The 21,126-nt window shown below is 49.7% G+C and overlaps 5 protein-coding genes across 5 annotated transcripts; 3 read left to right on the top strand and 2 right to left on the bottom strand.

Annotated features, from left to right (window-relative positions):
* Window positions 1–20: 20 nt before the first annotated feature.
* BU24DRAFT_461910 (uncharacterized protein) lies at window positions 21–1,268 on the bottom strand (the record flags this gene model as incomplete). The annotated part of the gene is made up of 1 exon (XM_033531934.1): window positions 21–1,268. The coding sequence occupies one exon, from the start codon at window positions 1,266–1,268 to the stop codon at window positions 21–23; it is 1,248 nt and encodes a 415-aa protein (XP_033384013.1).
* A 1,228-nt stretch (window positions 1,269–2,496) lies between these two features.
* Window positions 2,497–8,168, top strand: BU24DRAFT_421976 (uncharacterized protein). Its single transcript, XM_033527862.1, has one exon. The coding sequence runs from the start codon at window positions 2,687–2,689 to the stop codon at window positions 7,757–7,759; it is 5,073 nt and encodes a 1,690-aa protein (XP_033384014.1). The 5' UTR covers window positions 2,497–2,686; the 3' UTR covers window positions 7,760–8,168.
* Window positions 8,169–10,384: 2,216 nt separating this feature from the next.
* On the top strand, window positions 10,385–11,204 carry BU24DRAFT_421978 (uncharacterized protein). Its single transcript, XM_033527863.1, has one exon. The coding sequence runs from the start codon at window positions 10,864–10,866 to the stop codon at window positions 11,197–11,199; it is 336 nt and encodes a 111-aa protein (XP_033384015.1). The 5' UTR covers window positions 10,385–10,863; the 3' UTR covers window positions 11,200–11,204.
* Window positions 11,205–12,603: 1,399 nt separating this feature from the next.
* Window positions 12,604–13,966, top strand: BU24DRAFT_183145 (uncharacterized protein). The gene has a single exon (XM_033521640.1). It carries the CDS (start codon window positions 12,867–12,869, stop codon window positions 13,902–13,904), a length of 1,038 nt encoding a protein of 345 aa, XP_033384016.1. The 5' UTR covers window positions 12,604–12,866; the 3' UTR covers window positions 13,905–13,966.
* A 1,588-nt stretch (window positions 13,967–15,554) lies between these two features.
* BU24DRAFT_183166 (cytochrome P450) lies at window positions 15,555–17,622 on the bottom strand. Its single transcript, XM_033521641.1, has 3 exons — window positions 17,101–17,622; window positions 16,254–17,047; window positions 15,555–16,191 (listed from the first exon to the last, which is right to left on the bottom strand). Exons 1-3 carry the CDS (start codon window positions 17,483–17,485, stop codon window positions 15,697–15,699), a joined length of 1,674 nt encoding a protein of 557 aa, XP_033384017.1. The 5' UTR covers window positions 17,486–17,622; the 3' UTR covers window positions 15,555–15,696.
* Window positions 17,623–21,126: the final 3,504 nt, after the last annotated feature.

Genomic DNA, 21,126 nt, shown 5'->3' on the forward strand with positions numbered 1-21,126 from the left:
ACTCCAATAAGATCTACGACTCATGTATTTGATCTGTTGCCTTGTGAAGTTCGTATGCGGATGGTTTCGAGCGCCAGGGCGCTGATACCTGACATATGGCCGTTCTCCCAACTTTGAAAGACATTGATGGCTTCTGAACGCTGTTCTTCCTTTGGACTATATAAGGCGACAAGATATAGAGGCGTCGCCATTCTCATGAATGCGAATCCGATGTTACAGGGGTCTAGATAGTGTGCGCAGGCTATTATAGCGGTATAAGGATCTCTCGAGTCCTCATACGGTTGCGACAGTCGTGGTGCCAATATGCGGAATAGAATCTCTGCACAGGCGAAATAGGCAACTGTGAGTGCTGTAAAAGAATCCCGGTATACATTCTCGCCAGTATCAATGACGTATGAAAGCTGCTCGTTGCTTGACAATGCTTGCCAAGAATATTCAGTCCAAAGAGCTTCCACTCCCATTTTGACACGCTGATATGTCTCAAGCTCAAGGCAATGTTCAAGGGCGGTTATTGATGTATTTTTGTGAAACATTTGCGCTAATGCGGCGATATGCGACATCAAGCGCTGTATAACCGGAACATCCTGGTAGCTCAATGTCTCGGTGAGAATTCTAGTGACAGGCATTGAATGATGCTTTGCTGTTGTTAGGTAGATGAACGCCATTTGGGTCCTGATATGAAAGAACAATTGGCACAAAACACCGAAGACACACTGCCCTGGTGTCGTGAGTTCTATCAATCTTGCTGCACCATAGATGTGCGATCGATATGCATCCGCTGTTGTCGCTTGCATTGCCTCGAACAGGCTCAGCATAACACTAGTAGAGATCATGTGGACGGTGATCAATTTGGGATTGGATCTGAGTATCTTAGCATGTGTCGCCAATGCTTGCCCATACAACTTGAAAGCCTTCTGCTGCAAGGGGATACTTGAGGATTCCGCTCCACAATATATTGATGCTGAAGCTCGGATTGCGAGGGCGAGTGCAGTATTGGTGCCATCAGTCGATAGAGTTGGGAGTTCATGCAGCCACGTCAATCGATTTCTCAAGTCGCGAGATTCCCCGCCGGAGGAGAAGTATGCAAGAAACTTCCCATAGAATGCTTCAGTGAGTACCCAAGATTGATCCACCTGCATTGGCAGATGAGATATCAAGCCGTCCTGCCGGTGCGAGGCGACATTTTGTACTGTCGATATGGTGTCGGAGATCCGTCCAGAAGACTTGTGCTTTTGTACCCAGGATGCTCTTGCAGCCGAGGCTCCCATGTCAACGAACAGAGGTCCGTTGACAGGCCCAGGACATTCTTTATTCGTGCGAATGCACATCAAGCATTGCGGTAAGGTTTCATCGCATTTGATTCTCTTTCTTCGGCAAATGGCACAAGCTCGTGTTCGAGCTGGCATTCCGACTATGATTTAACCGTGTATTGAACACGAAAAGTATGATGATGTACGAAAAGACCTATGCGACGCACAAAATTTGGCAACAGCTTCAACGGTCAATATAGGGAATGAGAAAAACAATTACGACTTGGAGATTGTGATTCATCATGTATTAATAACAGGGTAAGACTCAGGCCCTTACGCTAAACCTCAAAGGGATTGGGATTTGTCATCTGAGTTCGATCAAATGGATCTCAACATCAGGCATTTGATCATGCATCTCCGAAAGACCGTGGAAGTCAATTTCGAAACTATAGTTATATTATGGACATACTATGCCTACAGGTGCTTCGATGTTCAATGAGTCTCGAAGCATACAAATGCAGCTTTTGCAACATGTTTTCGGTTAACTCGGCCACTGAAGTAGTCAATATGAACGAGATTGACAAGGCCCTAAGTGGCGAAAACGATAAAATAGCAAAAGCTTAATTTGAATTATACTTCAATGCTAAGATCTCGCTCTTTGAGACTCGAGTTCATAGTCTTAGATTTGAGTATCTCTAATAAGTCTCGACCAGGGTGGGAAGAAGTGACAATCGATTAGTATGTAACCGAACCGTTTATGTAGCCCATCTTATAGACATCTTATAGACACAGTGGGTGAAATCTTTTCCTTCCCATTGAAGGGCCCTTGGAATGATGGAAGTCAAAAATGTACATCCTGGAAGTAAGTGGGGTGGTTACTTGTTACTTTTGATAAATGTACATACATAATACAAGAACGTAGTTGAGGCCGATACTCCCCTACAGCACAGATGCATATAGCATGGGGAATCATGAATGCTTATGTTACTGAAGCGTCGCCGATCACAGCCTCTTTTCTTCATTATACTTTTGGACTACGAGACATAGTCATCAATGTAAAGGAGAAAGTGTACAAGGGCGAAAGGGCGTGCGCTAGGGCGCTAAATTAGGCGCAGCCACCCGTGTTTAAAGCATCACAATGGAGCAACCAATCAAACGTTCGTTTCTCTTGTCACTCCACAACTTCAGCTCCAACTTTCTAGGCTTCATCAGGCTTCCCCTCTCCCTCACGTGAGTTGACGATTGCCTTGTCCGTTGTATGTGATACCAATATTTTGGCGTCTATATAAAGCCAATCTCCTCGCTTTGTTGACGATTTCTTGTTACTCAGGCTCCCGCATGTTTGTTGCGCACGTCCTCAAATCCACTACACAACACTCGTGGTCTCGACAGTCAAACCAACTTCACTCACTCATTGCCACCAATACAATATCACCATGGCTTTAGATAAAGTATTGATCCGTTGCTCTGAGCCCTCAGAAGTTGCGCTGTATCTGAAAGCAGCTTCTGCAGATTTAAGTGCAGCTTCACTTACCCAAGACCTCCTCGCCGCGATAGAACGTGGCTCCATAACACCTTTCACCTTCTCCATCTGGCTCGGTGTCTCACGTTACGATCCCTCGGTCATCTCACAAGCACTTACGCAGAACATTTCTGTCCAGATCCGTAAGTATGGGATCCACGCATTTCGCAAAACGTTCGGATCATCTCGCTGGAAGGAGACTTGGGAAGGGCTTGGTGGGAACACTGGATTGGTCGCGGTATGCAGTGAGTTCTCAGTCATCGAAGTCGGCACATTCTGTGGAGCAATTGGACAGTCCGCCAAGCAAGATGATTGTGAAGAGAAGAGGGAGGCTGTGAGCACATTGCTTGCAGCTTTGCTTCCTCGATTCTTGAGTGGTATTGCCGACGTCGAGGAGACGGGTCCAACAACATCTGACCCCAGACCGTTGTCGAAGCAATACATAAAGATTGTCCCTGCGTGCACATCAAAGATTGTCACGGAAGTGATAGAGCACGCGGTGAAGGGGGATTGGAAGTATGTGAGGAAGGGATGTTGGTTACGAAACCATGCGGACACCATAGGGAAGCTCGCGCTACAGGCGACCCTAGCAAACAAGGAGATGGAGCCGAAATGGCTTCCAGATCTGCTTCGACAACAACCTCCAAGTCCGAGTAGTCAGCCTAAGTTTTCGGCATCTATGCTGTTTTCTTTCGAGGTTCTGAAGACTCTCGTGGGATCCGGGGAGGCCAAACTTCCGAAGCAAACTTTCATACCAGGACTGGTCGAATCTTTACTTCGACGTGCCATCAAGAAGAAAGTACCATGGATTCAAACACGCCAGATTGTCGATCTCAGCATACAATACTTGAATCAGCATCCCGAGGCAGCAGCAGTGGTCAATACCAGACCGAAGGGCCTCTTGTACCTTGTGATTTCCAGCTGGTCCAAGAAGCCAGAGCTCTTTGAAGCTCCACTACGAATGCTGTTGGTAAAGCTTGGCAAGAAATCATGTTTCGAGGACGTGGCGGAGGTTCAATTCCTTTCCAGTGGAATCAAGAAATCCTTTCGATATTCTTTCCTGCGAATCTACTGCCAAGAGGTCGCCAAAGTCGACATCGACGACGAAAGGGATCTTGCGAAACTTAAATATCCCTTTCTGTATACGGTACTTGAAGAGATGGATGCAAGACATGCAGTAGGGTTGCTTCGTCGTCTACAGGCTGCCAGGGGCGATGAAGACATTATTAGTCAGGGTCGGTCGCGTTTCCAATGGGCAAGGATGGCCATCCACCGAAATGCAAAAGGATTGGATCCAAACCTCATGTGTCTGATCTTAGGGCAACAGGTCCTGGACACAGAAGAGATATTGACAATTGCATCGGCAAAGATCGAGGAGTTGAAAAAGAAGGCAAAGTTGAGTGCAGACTCCAACGACCGCGTGTGGAACTCGCAGATGGCACAAGCTTATGCGATTGCGAGTGGCAGATCGGATCTTCTGAAAGATTTCCTCTTGTGGGCTCAGAGATTTGTGCGTGATCCAAGAGCGAAAGAAATTCTTGTTCATGATAGGATGACTTTAGACTTGACCGAGCTCATGTGTGGCGTTCCGGAGGATCTGAGAGCCAGACAGTATACCCCCAACGAACTGAAAGAGCGTGTCAAAGGAGGCAATGAGATTTTTAAGGTTATCTTCGATACGATCCGTCTTCTTTCGCAAGAGCCAGGGTTTAGCATTGGTCAATGGGAGGATCGCTATAATCTATTCCACGATGTCATGCGACTACGAATGCGACGGTCGTCATCTTTGAAGTCAGTTCTAGCCCTCGAGGACAACGAGGTTTTCGACATACTTTGGCCAAACACCCTCGACCTGCTCATCGGAGTGGAAAAGGTTGGCTTGAGCCCCGGACAAGAGATGTTGGGCCTCAACAAGCTTGGAGGCATCCTTGGGGTTAGGCACGTATGGTCATACATTGAGCTAAAAGACGAACAACCATCCACATATCGCTTCTTGGATGAATTCGCAAAAAGGCGTGATAGCCTTTGGCGCGAACACAGGCCAACCGTTCACCCAGCAGCCGCGAGTATGCCAGAAATCTTCCCGACTGGACTGGCTATCCAAGACTTGATCCGTCCATATGTCCTCAATGTTCCAGACTTGGACAAAATTTGCCCTTACATATATAGCCGTGCTCACGCAGCCGTCTATCCCGACCCTACAAAGGCGCTCGAGCCGATTCCTGACGATGAAGAGCTCCGCGAAGCGTACGGGTATTTCATAGACGATTACATATTCGCTCTCAAGCTACTATCACCATCATCATTGGAGAAGCACGAACAAGAGCAACGTGCCGATGATGCATGGAAACATGCGGTTGGTGCGTTGAGTGAGTCGCGAATGACTCCCGGCGAGGCAGAGCGTTTCTGGAGTAATTGGGCAGAGCAGGTCGACTCCACCAATTTGCGATCATCTTTCAGACCAGCCGGACAAATTCTTAGAGAGTGGCCTGTGGTTCCTAAAGTGGACGATCCATGCGAGACGGAAGAATGGAATCCAGTGCCTGACGCATTGAAAGACATCCCATCAAAGCCTCTCGGAGGATTGACGTACATCGATTTATCACGAAACATCAGCAACGACACGTCGAACAGCTTGACGATTAGATCAACCATGAAACCTTTCGAGCCAGCTGTTCCAGAGAAGGAATTCAACGAGCCAGACATTTTCGATCAGTCCAGGAATAATAAAGGGTCAGCCTCGCCAGCGGTTCGGGAAGGCCAAATCCTCGCTGCGTTGCTGTACCTAGACTCGAGTGTCTCGTCGAAGTCCCGCATACTTGCCAATACCCCATTCCCTGCGCGGGACGACGTACGTTTCCCCTGTGTGTATCTGGAACACAAATTCCTATCCAAGGACATGAAGACACAGTGGGCGATCAAGACACTTCAGCAGCATATCAAGAGCGTTCCTCCGAACTTACTTGCACAAGTCGTCGAACACGCCGTGCACGCACTCGACACATCTTCCAGCGAAGAGGCGCATGCTGGTCTACAATTGACGACTTTCATGCTCATCAAACTGCTCGCGAAGAGTGATAGGCCGATGTTGGCGTCAAGGGTCGCCATCGAGACAGTTCTAAAGCGACCGAAAGCGAGCGCGTGGCATCGTCAATTGATCGCAAGAGGATATTTCAGGCGGTTGTCTGCGTCAGATGCGAGAGCATGTCTAGCAACATTCGCTGATGCCATCATCGAACGAATAGATGAGCAGGCGCAACAAGATAGTGTCTACAACAAGCCAGGGTCCAGAAAGAAAGATCCATCCATGCCATTCCCAGATCCTCTGATTAAGGTTACTACAGTCAAACTACTGGCACAGCTTCTCGGAGACACAGACATAGTTTCAGAGAAATTTGCGGTTGACCTCTTGACGACGTTGATACAGAAGGCATCACACGTTGACATTCGAAGGCCCGTCGTCGACAGTCTACTCACCATGCTACTCGTAACCTCTTCCGTCAACTTACAGAAACGTATCTTCTCGTCCCTCGAAGACATGATACCCATCGTCGCGAACCTCAACGAGCGCTGCAGATTGACAGACGCAGACTGGGACGTCTGCGCACCGGATCCACCAGAGATCGAGTACAATTTCAGCTTTTATGATGAACAGTCCAGACCGATGCTCGGGTCCTTCCGCAACTTCCTCAAAAACAGCCTCTCGAAGGACTCGCCGCACACGGGGCCCTTCATGTCCCGCATCATGCTGCCCATCCTTACGCGCCTCCAAGAAGGCACCACCAAATGGATGTCACTATTTCTCCGCAAGCACGGCGTGGGCAGAAAGATCCAAAACGAGCTTGCCCTCACCTATCCACCAGGAGGTTATGAACTATGGCAAGCCGTACTACAGACACACCCAGAGCACGTCCCAGTGACTGTGTTGGAGCAACTCGTCCAACACATCATCCTCAACGCGAACCCCCCAGCCCCAATCGCAGAACTGAACAAGCGATTCCGCGACGACTCAGCGCTTCTCTCCCAGCAAGCCGTGAGGTACTGGCTCGCAACCTTCGGCCAAGGCCTGGACGCCATCCGCGCCGTCGCGCCCTCCGTCCTCCCACCCCTCTTCGGCGTATCCCCCTCCAAGCTCGACGACACCACCGCCGGCGTGACCACGAAGCGCGCACAGGAACTCTACCTCAACCTCTTCACCGTCGCAGTCCTCCGCGGCCACGCGAGCAACGACGACGCAACCTACCTCGCGACAACCCTGAAGCCGACGACCTTCACCGACCCAGCATGGCTCGAACACAAGCGTCCCGTCGTCGAAGCCATGGTCCTATACGTCGAGTCGCTGCGCACCAAAGCATGGCACGCGGACCCCAACCGCAGCCCCCGCGTCCTACCAGACTTGTACGAGCAGCGACTCTGGCTCCTCAAGTGGCCCGCCACTCTTGACGTCCCGCCGTCCACCGTTTCCCCCGCCGTCGCGGCCGAAGAGCGGGACCGCAGATGCAAGGTTTTCGCGGAGCAGGTCGCGAAGGAGGTGGATGGGTTCGCGGGCCGCATCTACCACGGTAGGCTCGCGACGCTGGCGGAGTACCTGCAGGGTGGTTACCTTTCCGGCGTCGACAAGGTGGTCGTCGCGCTGCATCTTGGGGACATCACGAGGACGAGGCTGAGTTGGATCACGCTGCAGGACCAGTTGAGGGTCGAGCTGGCGAGTAAGTTGATTAGGGGTATCGGCGGGAAGTTGCTCGTCGAGAGGCCCGCGCCGCGCGGCGAGATGGTGATGCTCAGGGGCGTCATGTATACTTCTTACGGACCTCCTGGAGATGAGGAGAGGGATTTTGACAGGGATGTCGAGGTGCTGGAAGAGAAGGTGGAGGGCATGATCACGACGTGGAAGATGAGTGAGAACGAGGAGGTGAGGAGGATTGGGTACGCTGCTCTTGGGGCTTCAGGGCCGGGAGGTCACGATTCGGATTCGTATGTTTATTAGGCATGTACGCATGGCAAGGCATGGTAAGGCAAGGCATGGCAAGGCAAGGCATCACTAGGAAACCGATGATTTTTGGGGGGTGTGGGGGGATACCTGGAAATCGAAGATCGACAAGCATGGGCAATGTCGGCCAGGCTCATGGGAAAATTCAAATCAGGATGGCAATTGCGCATGACGAAAACATGGGATTGTTGGAAATGCCATGGCATCATGGGCAATGTGGCCGCAATCTCGATGACGGCATGGGGATGATCCCCCAACGGATCCCATGTCTCAATGTATGATTAGAAATGCGGAACAAAAAACATATATGACTCCGCACGCGCGAGCAGGGATGTGAACGCGTGAGAAGTGACAGGGAGTTGAGATCAATGAAGTCATCGAGCAGATTTTAAAAGCGGACATGGTGCAGAAATAATGTGGTTTTGCTTTGAGACATGCCTGTGTGTATACACATGTCAAACCCGCGCCGCCACAGACGGCCGGCTAGGGCGAGCGATGTGGCGAAACGCCCTGTGGAATTGTTCCTGTCCACTCTTTTTTTTTTACCTCTCCGCGGAGCAGTAGTGGTGATTACAGAAGACAGGCAGAGAAACAGGTTCCTGATTGTTCTACCGGTAGCATACAAATCCCCGCAGCGACGGAATTCTGGCCCGCGACGAACTGCGTGCGACAAGTTACTCGGGTGAATGTACCGGTACGAGTTGAGGCGATGATGATGGTGTCTATTAGTGGTGTTACGAGTACTGAAGGTCAGACAAAAGTATGTACGTCAAACAAGATAGACAGATGGTAAGCGGGCATTTCGCGAGATGTGGCTCAGATTTGCGATCTCCCACGATTTCTAGGCTTGCACGCACGTGTTCTCTTTTCCTTCCGTTGTGGGTAACTATGAGACGAGACATGGTTGGCGAGTCGTTTGATCCTCGAGGGATGCGTTTGAGGCTAAGGGTGTCAGCTGTAGAAACGACGTCATTGTTGGAAGGAGGAGGATCGATCGGACTTTGTTGGCGATTCGGTCGGCACGCGTATGTGGTTCCCCGTTTGATCGGGACGGGAATAATATCTACCTAACTAGGTGAAAAACAAAGTTGTAAATGGATGTTTTTATTCACGGAGCATTTCCTAATTTACTTTACTCAAGTCGATGTGGATAACGTTCCTTAAGCTTTTGTTATTAGGAAGATTGACACCGCATGTCACGCTATGCTATGATGGGCGTTAATGCGCCGCAATGCGCAAAGTCTAGTAGTGCGATGCTTGATCAAAGAAGCGTATCAAAGAAGCGACAGTACGAGTAAGAGCATTTCATGATATGGATGTGGTAGACAGCGGCGAGTTGGAAATGGCACAATCGCCCAGGACGGTTCAAACTGGAATACCGAGAGTAAGCGGGGACAAGGTCGAGGTCAAGGTCTCATGAGATAAGGAGGCGCAGGAGGGGGAGGCGTGGGAGGGTAGCTAATGGCGGGATGCGGAGAGCGCGGATTAAGTGCAGCCGTTCCGTGACGAAAAGAGGGGAGAGGGGACAGTGCAGATCAGGTCAGGGAAGGCGCAAACGGAGGGAAGACGCTCAAAGCTTTCGCTGTCCATTCGCGTCACGGCGGTCGTTTGAACAGAGGACGCGTGGTTGGTGACAAGAAAAGGCAAAGCAAGGCATGGACTGAAATACCGGGACAGTGAAAATCTGGGGAAAAGTCCACCATAGTCGTAAGTGATGATGGCATGTCGATCAATTGGAGGCGAATCTTGGCTGCGATAGGCTGGGAAGAGATGCCGACTGTCGATTACTTGTGATGATAGGCTGGAGCATGTTCCCGATGTTCCAATAAGGGGATGAATTGATCCCGTTGAGACTTGAGTTTCCAACTGAGGGGAAACGAGAAACAATGAATCATAGGTGGCAGTCGGGTGGTTGGCAACGGTAACAGTAACTGTAACTGCAACGAGTATTAGCTGTTGTTGATTGGTACCCCATACTCCGTGCAATTATTGGTGGATAGCCGGTTCGCCGTCGGTAGTTCGGATGGGTGTTTGTTTGTTTGTTTGTTTGTACTCGTAGGTACCGTACCTAACCTTATATAATACGAGGGAATCCGAATGCAGTAGTCGGGGACGGGTGTTGGCGCGGCGGGGAGATCAAATGCGTTTCAATGAACTATTGTACGACCTCGGGATTCAGGACCAGGGTCGAAAAGCCTCAGGGTCGAATGGACGGATGGAAGGGCCCTGGAAGAAGCAGGAAGAAACAGGAAGGATCCGGATGGGGATGGGTTTTTGGTGGAACAGGGAGAGAAGGTTATGGAAATCCGATGGAAATCCGACAGATGGGATGGGCAATGGGCAATGGGCAATGGGCAATGGGCAAGACGACAATGCAGATGATGAAATGGTATGGGGCGAGCAGTGACCATGATCTGAGCCCGATGAATTGTGAGGGGAGAGGAGGGATGGAGTTGTTTGATGGGCAACAAGGTCAAGGGGGCGAACGGGGGGAAAGGGCTGGGAATTGTCGATCGTGTTAGTGAACGTCGATGGCCGGAAGAACCAACCCTACCCTATGTTAGGCGGGCGGGGCCAGCTAGGTAATTACCCTCTACTCTAGTAAGTAAAGCACGCAAACCTGTTCGACACAAGTGACCAGAGTAACAACGCGCGGCCAAGGTCGATTCACAAGGCCGATAGCTTACTCTACTAACATTTCCAATAGCCCCTGGCTGATCGAATGATACTTGTATAACAATAATTAAAGAAAAGTAAAGACAGATAGAAAAACATTAGATAGTCTAGCAGCATCGGTACCTCGTAGGTATTTTCGAGTAATGCATCATGGCCAACTGCATGGAATGGTAGTTCCCCTCCGACATATACCTTTCTTGCAATAAGCCAAACTGCATACCAAGTCACACTACTTTATGGTTACTATCGTAACGCATCACCCAGTCCAGTCTAGGCATCCATATTTCTCAATTTTCTGTATGTCTTGTACTAATCAATGATGTTCTGTCGTATCATTCTAGGCCTTGGTTTAGGAGTGGCTTGTCTGCTATGGCACTCACCATCCCGTTGCGGCCTGACGGGAAGTGACATCTCTTGTTTAGCCCATGCGCTCTACTGGTCCATTCCTTAGCAACGTTGTCGCAAATCTACTTTTTCCTATGCTCGCCCAATGGCGTGACAGGTCGCAGTGGGAGGGACATTCGATAGTTACTCGACGAGGGGAGCTGAAGGGAAAGCCACTCGATGGGGTAGAAGGGCGTTTGGACCAATCAGCAGCGCCCGTGATGATGGGTGCGCGTTTTACATTGCTCACTGGTTGCCGGCGTCCCAATGTCCGTTATGGTATCTATTGCATACACTGCGAGAGGGTGTTGTACCTTACAGGAAGGGGAGATAGACGAAGCGTAAGCTTAGGTGTATCCCTCCGTACCAAGAAGTAACTATAAACATGAAGGATGAATAAAACAGTGGTGAGATACCTGGAGCTGTCTGTCGACGAGACGAGGTACACACGAGGTATTTGGTGGACTGCAGCTTCGATGAAGGAAGGAGATCGGGGATCGCTGATTCGTTGGTGGCATCGTTCGTTCGTTCGCGCGAACCACATCAGTCATAGCTCAATAGTTGTAGCAGGTACCTAGGTAACTTTAGGTATTTAGTTATACTCGTAGTCTTAAGGTACGGAATTATGTCTCATGGTATGATATGGTGTAGTCGGTATGGCTACTTGGTCATTATGAAGCTACAGGTGGTTGTGATTGAGGTGATGTTATTACCGGGAGAGGAAATGCCCCATTCACAAGAGTGCCGAGGTAGGTATGTATCTGGTTTGTGCATCTGCCTGTTGGTAGTTACAGGTGGCTATGTACATACGTGCCTACATAGCTACCAGGGAGTACCAACCATAATCATACAACACCCATTCTCTTTCCCTCTTACACACTCCCTCTCACATTCTTACCCTTACCCTTACTCTTAGCTGTAGAACCGACCCCGCGAACGGCCGGAGTGGTGTGATTGGCGGTTACCGTGGTCAACCATGCCCACGCAGCCCTCAGACATGCTCTAACCGGTTTTACGTCACCAGATGATCCCGATGAGGAGCAATCGGCGATCTGGAGTGCCTCATCATCGATTTTCCAACTTTCCCATCGAGACTTTCCCATCGCCTGGTTTTTTGCCCATTTTACCCATCACATAGCCCATACCTACCCATACCCTAGAGGTATCCCCTCGCCCATTCACCATCTTTCCACCTCTTCCACTTCTTCTCAACCCTGTCCACTCCCTTCCAAAATCTAAAACCCTGTTCCATATCTTTTCTCTCTTTCTCTCTCTGTCTCTCCCAATCTTCTTCTGCTGCAGCTGACTTGCTACTTTCTACTTTCCCATTTCTTCCAACATCCTATTCCTTCTTAACCCCTCTCCTCCCATTCCTTGTTCCTCTTAAATACCTCGACTCGACATACAACCACCACTTCTCACCCACATACCACATACCACAACACACCATACCATACCATACCTTCCACAACACCTTTCCCTCTCTCGACCATCCTCTCAATCCACTACACTTCCACATCTTACTACAACAACAACAACAACAACTACTACTACTACTACTACTACTACTACTACTACTACTACTACTACTACTACTACTACATATACCAAGGCTCTATTCGACTCCTTCCGCTTCTTCTCGCCACTTGCCTCTCACCTCGCACGGCTTGTCACCGGCTTTGCATACGTATAGGTACATACCTCCCTTGCTCTTGCCTTCCGCGCACCCCGCCCCGCGCCGGCTATAAAGCAAACAACGCATCCCCCCTCTCATACAACAAAACCACCTCTTGCTCCTCGGCTACATTCCTTTGAAAAACAATAACCACTTCGGATTTGTGATTTCCAAAACCTCCATCGTATCAACGGCGCAAGTCCGCACTGGCTACTTTCTCAGGCCTATCGAACCAACGCCCACCAACCCATCATTTCAACTGCGCCGTCTTGGTCGTACAGATTGCCTGCAACTCCACTCGGCAACCCCGTTCATCCCTCTTCTCAATCTCCGGGGCTTTTAGGTTCCTACAACACCTTCATATCCGCAATGGAGATTGATTCCGCAAACCCCCAATTCGACTGGGTCAACGACACCTACATGGCTTTGGCCGACCCCGCAACTACCTCACACGAGAAATGGGCCGCCATGTCACAGCCACAGGATTCTATGCCCCCTTCTGCATTTACCTTTCCCTCCACTCTGCTCTCGGAATCCTCAATAGAGCGCTTTGGCCAGATCACCCCACCCGCAGACATCGCACCCACGGACCCAGAGAATCGGAAGTCCGACCGCCAAAACTCCATTCCTGTGGACGAACTTCACGACGAACTCTCCTGGCCGGCTGACCAGCAAATGCAAGCGTTGGCCAACTACCAACCGGAACAGAAGGAAGAGGAGCAATGCCCGCCCAGCTCACTCCCTACACCACCGGGACAGTCACCTCCACAACGCGCTTCCAAGCGCCGACGGACAGCCAAGCAGCCCTCTACTGACCAGTCACTTCCACAGGCCGTTTCCCAGTCAGTGACGGATGGCAACCCGCAGCCCGCGAAGCGCAAACGCGGCCGGCCCAAGTCACAGCCTCAGGTCGCTTATACCGCCGAGGGGTATCCATTCGAGGTCTCGTCGGCTCGGCAATCCCACCTCGAGAAGAACCGAGTCGCAGCCCATAAATGCCGTCAGCGCAAGAAGGAATATATCAATGGCCTCGAAGGGCGCGCTCGCGAGTTCTCCTGCAAGAACAAGGCTCTGAAGGATAACGTTGCCATGCTCCGTGAGGAAGTTCTCACTCTCAAGAATGAAGTTTTGCGTCATGCCGGCTGTGGCTTCTGGGCCGTTGACGAGTATCTTGCGAGATGTGCAGGAGATCTCCTGGGCATGGACCCCCTCTCACGAAGCGAAGCTGCGTCGCGCCGAGAATCGCAGAATATCAGCCCGGTACTGAGTACAATGAATACGTCCGGATTCGACCGCGAAAACAGCATCAACTCTCTACCGAGTCCGCACATGGACTCAAACGACGATTTCACTGGATTCGACTTTCTGGAGGACATCGATGAAGATGTAGAGGACCAACCGACATAAATCATCTTGATTGTCACGAACAGCCATTGTGGTAGCGGCACCAGTATGGCTTTCTTTCTGACACGTGTCGGTGGTTTTTAAAGTTTCAACTTTGATGATGTTTTCTTCTAAAGATACCCCATTTTCAAAAGGTTTCCCGAGGTTTCAGTTTGACATACGAATTTCCATTTCTCTTAGTTTTCTTCTTCTTTGTTTTCCTCCGTCGGCACCTCATTTTGCCGTATTCTGTTTTGGACGACGGTTCCTTTGAACTCAACATCCAAGTGTTCATGTCACGATTAAGTCGTTGTTTTATCTCCCCGTTCATGGCCACTCAGCCAGAAACGTGGATACGCAAGAAGGTTTGCGAAGGTCACTTTGCTTTGGGTAGCCCGGTTGAGTGCACAAAAAGGAAGGTGCCCGGCGTATTCTGAGAAACAGCTCCTTGGCACTCATTGGTCCAGGTCTGCGCAAGCAAATGGACTACCACATAAATATATATGTAGCTGCGAACAAAATACAAACAGAAAGCTACATCATATTGCAATCACTAGAAATGTCTAAAAGACCTAGTATCACTTTTGCACAGAGTATTTATTAATTCCACGACTTCTCAGTCTGAAACATAAAAGTATCAACAATTACAGCCAATCAATAGTTACACAAACACCGCCACGATGAACACTTCCATAAACCACCTCCACCACACACTCACCACACTACCACTTAACTACCCACTCTTCCCCCTACCTCCACACATACAACCCGGCAGCCAAAAAAAAGTACAAAAAAACATACAACAGCGGGGATTCGCTGATGGTCACCCACTCAACTACTAGTCCGCCGGTACTATGCTTAAGTATGGCTGAGCGAACGGGAAGCCCTGTTTTCATAGTCCAATGGTCGTATGTATCATTCTTCCCTCACTATGCCACTCATATCTCTTTTTGCTGTGCGTGCTGTGGACTGACTGACTGATTGCCCCCTTTGTATCCTCCTCTGGTGGGGCGGGAAGCCGGGGAGCTGGCTGGATGCGAGAGAGAGAGAGAGAGCGAGGTTGGGTTGGGGGGGGATGTGGTGGCGCCGTGGTTGGGTGGGTGGGTGGTAATGGTACGAGGTTGGTACTCGTACCTAGGTGGTTATCCTGTCGGGCGGCTGCTCGTGAGCTGGCGCGTCATATGGCTGCCTCTCAGAGGGGGGGAGGGGGGGTGTTTGAGTTGGACGATGGCAGTGTACCTAGGTAGGTAGGTAGTTGCAGGTGTGCAATTACCACTCAGGGGTCTCTTAGGCTGCGGGTTCGGCTTTCGATGCCCAGGGAGGTGATGACGGTGACAGTGGCAGTGGCAGTGGCGTTCAATTGTGCGTCGTTTGCACAACGCGATAAAATTTAAAGCTGTTGATATCGTGCAGTATGGCGTCAAAGGTGAGGTTATTCGGAGATCATGTATAGTGGCAACGGCACTGAGTAGGTCATACGAGGTAGATAGATAAGTAAAATTAGGGCAGCCGAGAGGGATCGAAGGCCCCATTTATTCACATACCTGCGGAGGCCCATCGACAATGGCGAATATCTGTCTGACTTACCCTACCTATGTACCCACCGATTGCGGGCCTTGACTGTGATGTCGCCCGAATGTCGAGGTGTTGTAACAAGAAAGAACCCAGGAGTTCCTGCATGCTGTGCAACATTGATAGAAAAAGACTGCAGTCCACGTCAAATTGGTCCTTTTTCATCATCGGCCTTGGTTCGGCGCGCAGCGCAGTGCTCAACCCTTCTCCCCCTGGTTGCTCCACGCTGCGACCATTTCAATCTTCACAGGGCAGGTACGCAAGCCACACTGACACGGTCTGGATCCAGCATCCTGAGCAACATCTGCGCATCGCACTCGTTGACCACTCTCAAGACCCTCGCCGTAGCTTCGGCGTCTGTCTCCAGAGGCCGCTCTTTGATCACCTGGAGGCGATGGCGAAACAGCAGGCGAGCAAGAACGGCCACGAATTCCACTTGGCTGAAGTTCATCCCCGGACAGTTCTGTGGTCCATCGGACCAGGGGAGGAACGTGTCCCGAGGTGGAGTTACCAGCCCTTCTTGATCCCCAGAGCTCGTTGTAATCCAGCGACTGGGTCTCCACGCACGGGGATCTGGCCCCCAGTATTGCGGGTGCGTCTGGGTTGCGATGATGTTAGGTTGGACTCCGGTCCGTGGCGGAATGACGATTCGGCGGTCGCCGACTTGTAGTGGCTGCGGGTATTCGTTTGTCGATTTCGGTAGTGCCATGATGGGGGGATAGAGGCGAAGGGTCTCAAGCTGTGGTTCTGTTAGCACCGAGGTTTGCTATAGCAGTGATATCGAGCATCAGATTCACGTACCAGGACAGCCTGACACCTTTTCAAGCGCGGGAAGAGATCGGCGTAGTTCCATTCCTCCTCCGGCTTTCCTGAAATTACACTTGTAACTTCTTCCGCGACCCATTCCTGAACAGCTGGATGCGCAGCAAGCAGCAAGGTACTGAAGGCTAGTGTGTTTGCTGTAGTATCGTGGCCAGCGAAGTTGATGACGAAGATGTTGCCAAAAATCTCGTCCACTGAAAGTCCCTGGGGTGCGTTGCTTCCGGTATCTTTGCTTCGTTCACTTCGGGCTTGGGCTTGGATAAAAGACGTCATTAGGCTTCCACTACCTTTCTTGCCTTCGCTCAGTAGTCTTGTCTCCTCATCAAGCATCTGAACCATATGCTTTTTGAAATCCGAGGCGGCGTGGCCGATCCTTTGTAGGGAGGCTGGCATCCACGAGTAAGTAAGATAACGCCGGGGTATCAGCATGAGGAGAATAACATTATCGAGAACAATCTGAAGCGCATCGCGATAGGAAAACATTCCATCTTCCCTAATCGTGGCATTGTTGTTAGATCCACGGAAGTGGAAAGAGCGACGGAAGCCAATGGCAGCAAGCACGTTCAGTGATAGTGTGCGCATGTCCTTTCCTACGCTCGAAACCCTAGGCGCTGAGATCCAGGTTTGCATCATCTGTTGTGTTTGGTGCAATGATTCAGACCATACGTAACTCATTGCACTCTCACTGAATGGCGCCGCGAGAATCTTGCGATGACGGGGCCAATTTTTCACGTCTGCAGTTGATATACACGGGCCATACACCTCCAAAAGCTCTGCAAGGTCGTCAATACCCTGCTCAGTCAATGGTAAGGAGCAGAAGACCTACCATACATCTTTGAGGGACGAATGAAATCTGCTCGGCGAGAGAAAACTTCGTGGATGGCTTCAGAGTCGGAAAGGTGGACATGAATGTCACGGGGCGTGACGAGAGCCCACACTGGCCCATATTTAAGGTGCATATCGGCTTTATCTTTAAAGTACCAGCCTCGACGCAAGCAGTATATACATTCAGGGAGGGATATAGGGAGCGCATCGAGCAATCGGAAGATGTGAGGCTCTAAGACTTGAAAGAATACGTTGAGCGGGTCGGTGGGCAGCCTGATGAGAGGGATGCCCATAGTCGAGGCACGTCGATGATTGATCTGTAACGTCACCAAGCTCCAGCTCAGATAGGAGAAGATCGAACTCACGACCAGTTTGACAAACATCATGGCCTTCTGGGGAGAATTGTGTCGCTGTTGCCGACGTTGCGGAGGAGGGGATAAGGGGGAGGGAAGTTGGAGAAGATCAGTTGCCAAGATAGTGGCGTAGCCCTGTAGCAGGATGGCACAGCAGGGACGAGCTGCTCACTTAGGAGCACGGAGTATTGGATACATTCATCACAAATGAAGCTTATCTAAAAAAAGAATTCAGGTTCGTGGTGACAAAGTACCTCAGTCAAGCTTCACAACCACTCGTTGTGGGGTGGGGATCAGAACGTCTCTGTTAGAGAATCGGAAAAGGCGACACCAGGCATGGTACTCTGTATAGAGAATGCAAAACGAGATGGCGAGCAGTACTGCTATCCAAGATTAGGTGGCAACGTACTACATCGGTAGGCATGTATAATGTGGTATGTCAAATATGCCGCCCTGCACGTCACTCCAAATAGCAATCAACCCCTAGCCTCTTCTAGTGCACCCGGCCCTATTTAAGCCCAAAACAGTCTAGATCAACCGTAGAACCACTGTTTCGGGACACGCTTACATCAGGGTACACTGTACTGCGTGACTGCATCAGTGCCGCAAAATCTATGCATAGAAAGGTGTACGGAGTAGAAGGTGATTGATTTCGCATGTTCCTATGCTCTATCGCGCAGAGACTGGCGACAGGAATCATCACAGACCTGACGTGCTGTCGATGGAAGAGTTCAGTCCCACCACTTCTCGCTGTCTACACCACGAGCAGAGACAGGGGCAGTTGGCTGTAGCGGATTCAGATGCAAGACAGGTACATCCCCATAACAGAAGTTGATAACGAGCCAATCGTGCTTAGCTTTTCACAATTTCAACAAGATGTGACAGGCCATGTGCTCCCCTTAGCGCAGATGTCTCTCGCAAGCCACACGTCTGCAAGTTTGATGGAAAGCCCCTCTGTCACTGCATCCTTTAGCGCTACAACTGTAGTCTATCACTGGCTTTTGTCTGAACGACTAGCACCAGCACGAGCCAAATTGCCATAATCTGGCTTGCGGAATGACTCTTTGATCGAGACAATATGAGATATCGCGATTAGCGATTTCCATAAACCAAGTTGTGCTCTTCCCATCGTAGTATTCGTCTTTACCTTCGATTGCTTGTATGTTGACGTTTCGAAATCCTCGCAAGCTGTTGTCCTAGAGAAATCTAATAGCGGAAGCAAATCTTGGTTCACATAATCCCTATGAATTACTCCGAGCGGTTCGCTTCCATGCCTAGATACCCCATAGAGCATTGGATATGGATCCGATGTAGGAAGCTGTGCATACTTTTGGTAATCTAGTCAACCAGTCGATTCAGAGCATGGTTTTAGATACCATGTCGCACTAGTCGACCGGGCCCCCAAGTGTCATCTCTCAATCATTTTTCGCCTATCTCATTGATCTGAAAAGCAGGCTGAAAGAGACGATCTTCGCGGCTACTAGTGCATCGGGATTAGTAGATCAGAGGACCTACGTACTGGCCGAAACATTGTTTTTCTCAGCGCGAGCATGCGCATGTGATGTTTGCCATCGTTTGAAGCTTGGATAATTGTCTGACTCTGCTTCTCACACATCTGTTGGAAGGGTCTGGAACTACGGTGCCCAGTCTGCTATGACCAATATTTAGTGTTGCTATTCACTGAACGTGTCGCTAACCCATGTAATCTGTTGTTTCTCTCCTTCACCGGACGGACTACCGCTTTCTTGACAATTGCCATCCGGAACGACCAACACGCCATGAATACGGCGAAATCAACTGAGCGCAGTGCGTCGGCGCTTTTGCACAGAACGGAGCCTAGGAGATGTGAATAGTGAATATCAATCGTGCCTTTGACATAGTTCCATCAGTCAGTTTGTGAGTGGTCGAAACAATATCGTTGATCGCGTCTTCTGTTTGAGCAATGGCATACATCTCTTTCGCCGTCTCGTCTAGTACGTTTTACTTGTTCCAGTATGTCTTACTTTCATCCCCCTTCACTTGCAGCATGTGGTTGGGCCTCATTGCTCAAACCTCAGACGTTGGCTTGATTGTCTTGGACGCACGGTGAAAAGAAGACAAGCTGTAGAGTATATATTTCTATATCTGCTCGATTGACACCTGCAAAACAAAAGAATCAGTATCGCTATTACTCCTCTCAAACAAGAGTCTTGGTCATATCAGCGTTGTTCCGTCAGAGCACCCCTTCATACAGTCCAATACCCTTTACCCCTTCATCTTTCAGGGCGACAGCATTATTTCCTCATCATGTCGAGAAAGTCTTCACGTCTTGGAATTAAACTCAACCAATTCACCACGACGTTACCCGCGAAGGAGCCGTCCCGTTACTTTCAATTTGATAATCTTGTGTACGTCTGGGCGTGCGCATGGTTCAATAACGCACTTCCCCACAACCTTTGATCAAGCTTTTAAGCTGACCTTTTTGTCGCAACAGGTATACAAGCATCGTACATTTCGAACATGGGGTCGTCCAACGACTTACCCATTCACAGCTCGGTAGCCTGTGTGCAGAGGGTAGGAACTCTTTCATTTCATATCATTCATTTCAATGTTTTTGCACAAGAAACTGATTCCAGAAATTAGCATTTGCTGAGATGAAAGCGGAACACACTAAGCTTGGATTCCAACCAAAACTAGTTCCGACTGTAATGGTTGCTCTTGCACATGACGACGTACTCTACTTTGCAAGCTCTATGCGAAATAAGAAAAACAACCCGTTATTCGACGAATCGACTTCTCAAACGAAAACCATGTTACAAGATTTCCAACGGACTGGGTCTCGAAGGAGATCATGTTGGTGAAGATGGAGATGGTAACAAGGAATGCCATCATAAGAATAAATGGTCGTGCGCCGAGATATGGGCGTTGTCGATGGCCATCCACAAGACAAAAACAATACCTAGAAAGATCCAGCAGCCCCCTGTCTTTGCGAGCTGGTATAAGGATCTAGGGTTGGTGGACCCGTGTAGCCAGGAAGGTACCCAATTCGGATGCTCTAATTTATTGGAGAGCCTTGGGGCCGAACGTGTCGAGACAGGCACAGAACTTGAGGCTGTGGGGGAGAGTGTTACGGCAGTTTCGAATATTGATCTGGCGGAAGTCTGGGGTTAAGGATTTTGAAGTTGGGTGGGCGTTATTGATCTATGGCGGCGCATGGAATATGGAGTCTGTTGTCACACATGAGATAACCGTTGCATCACTTTTTGTCAGAGTCATTGGATCCTACATCCAAAAACTAAATGCTTTTGTATTATTTTTCAGAGTTATGGTGAAATAGATGGGCAAGTGAGAAGACAAGTCATGGTGGTGGAACGAAACAAAGGGCATTTTCGACATGGGGGCGTAGTCTTTACTTAACCACCTGGCAAAGCGAAATTCATCAACATTGAATCCTTCAAGTTTGAGACTTCTTCCGAATGCGACTTTTTTTATTGAGAAAAAAATAAGAAGAAGAAAAATTTCTCTGATCTCACCTTTGAGCAACAATGTATGTGTGTGCTTTGACATTTGCGACGCGTCCGTGAAAGAGGCCTTGATGGGTCCTTGTCATCAGGACTATTATTGGAATTGAAGAGGGGTAATAAGAATACATCTCCGTACAGCGATAGCCTGATTGTACGACAAAATACGTTTGT

This window comes from Aaosphaeria arxii, assembly GCF_010015735.1.
Source record: "Aaosphaeria arxii CBS 175.79 unplaced genomic scaffold BU24scaffold_4, whole genome shotgun sequence".
Taxonomy (NCBI): Eukaryota; Fungi; Ascomycota; class Dothideomycetes; order Pleosporales; genus Aaosphaeria; species Aaosphaeria arxii.

Excerpts from the sequence above, each read along its gene's own strand:
- BU24DRAFT_421976 (XM_033527862.1), top strand. The coding sequence starts at position 2,687 with ATGGCTTTAGATAAAGTATTGATCCGTTGCTCTGAGCCCTCAGAAGTT.
- BU24DRAFT_421978 (XM_033527863.1), top strand. The coding sequence starts at position 10,864 with ATGCGCTCTACTGGTCCATTCCTTAGCAACGTTGTCGCAAATCTACTT.
- BU24DRAFT_183145 (XM_033521640.1), top strand. The coding sequence starts at position 12,867 with ATGGAGATTGATTCCGCAAACCCCCAATTCGACTGGGTCAACGACACC.
- BU24DRAFT_183166 (XM_033521641.1), bottom strand. The coding sequence starts at position 17,485 with ATGATGTTTGTCAAACTGGTCGTGAGTTCGATCTTCTCCTATCTGAGC. Across the intron at positions 17,048-17,100 it reads TCGTCCCTCAAAGATGTATG|AGCTTTTGGAGGTGTATGGC; the intron begins GTAGGTCTTCTG and ends ACGACCTTGCAG. Across the intron at positions 16,192-16,253 it reads AAAGGTGTCAGGCTGTCCTG|CTTGAGACCCTTCGCCTCTA; the intron begins GTACGTGAATCT and ends ACAGAACCACAG.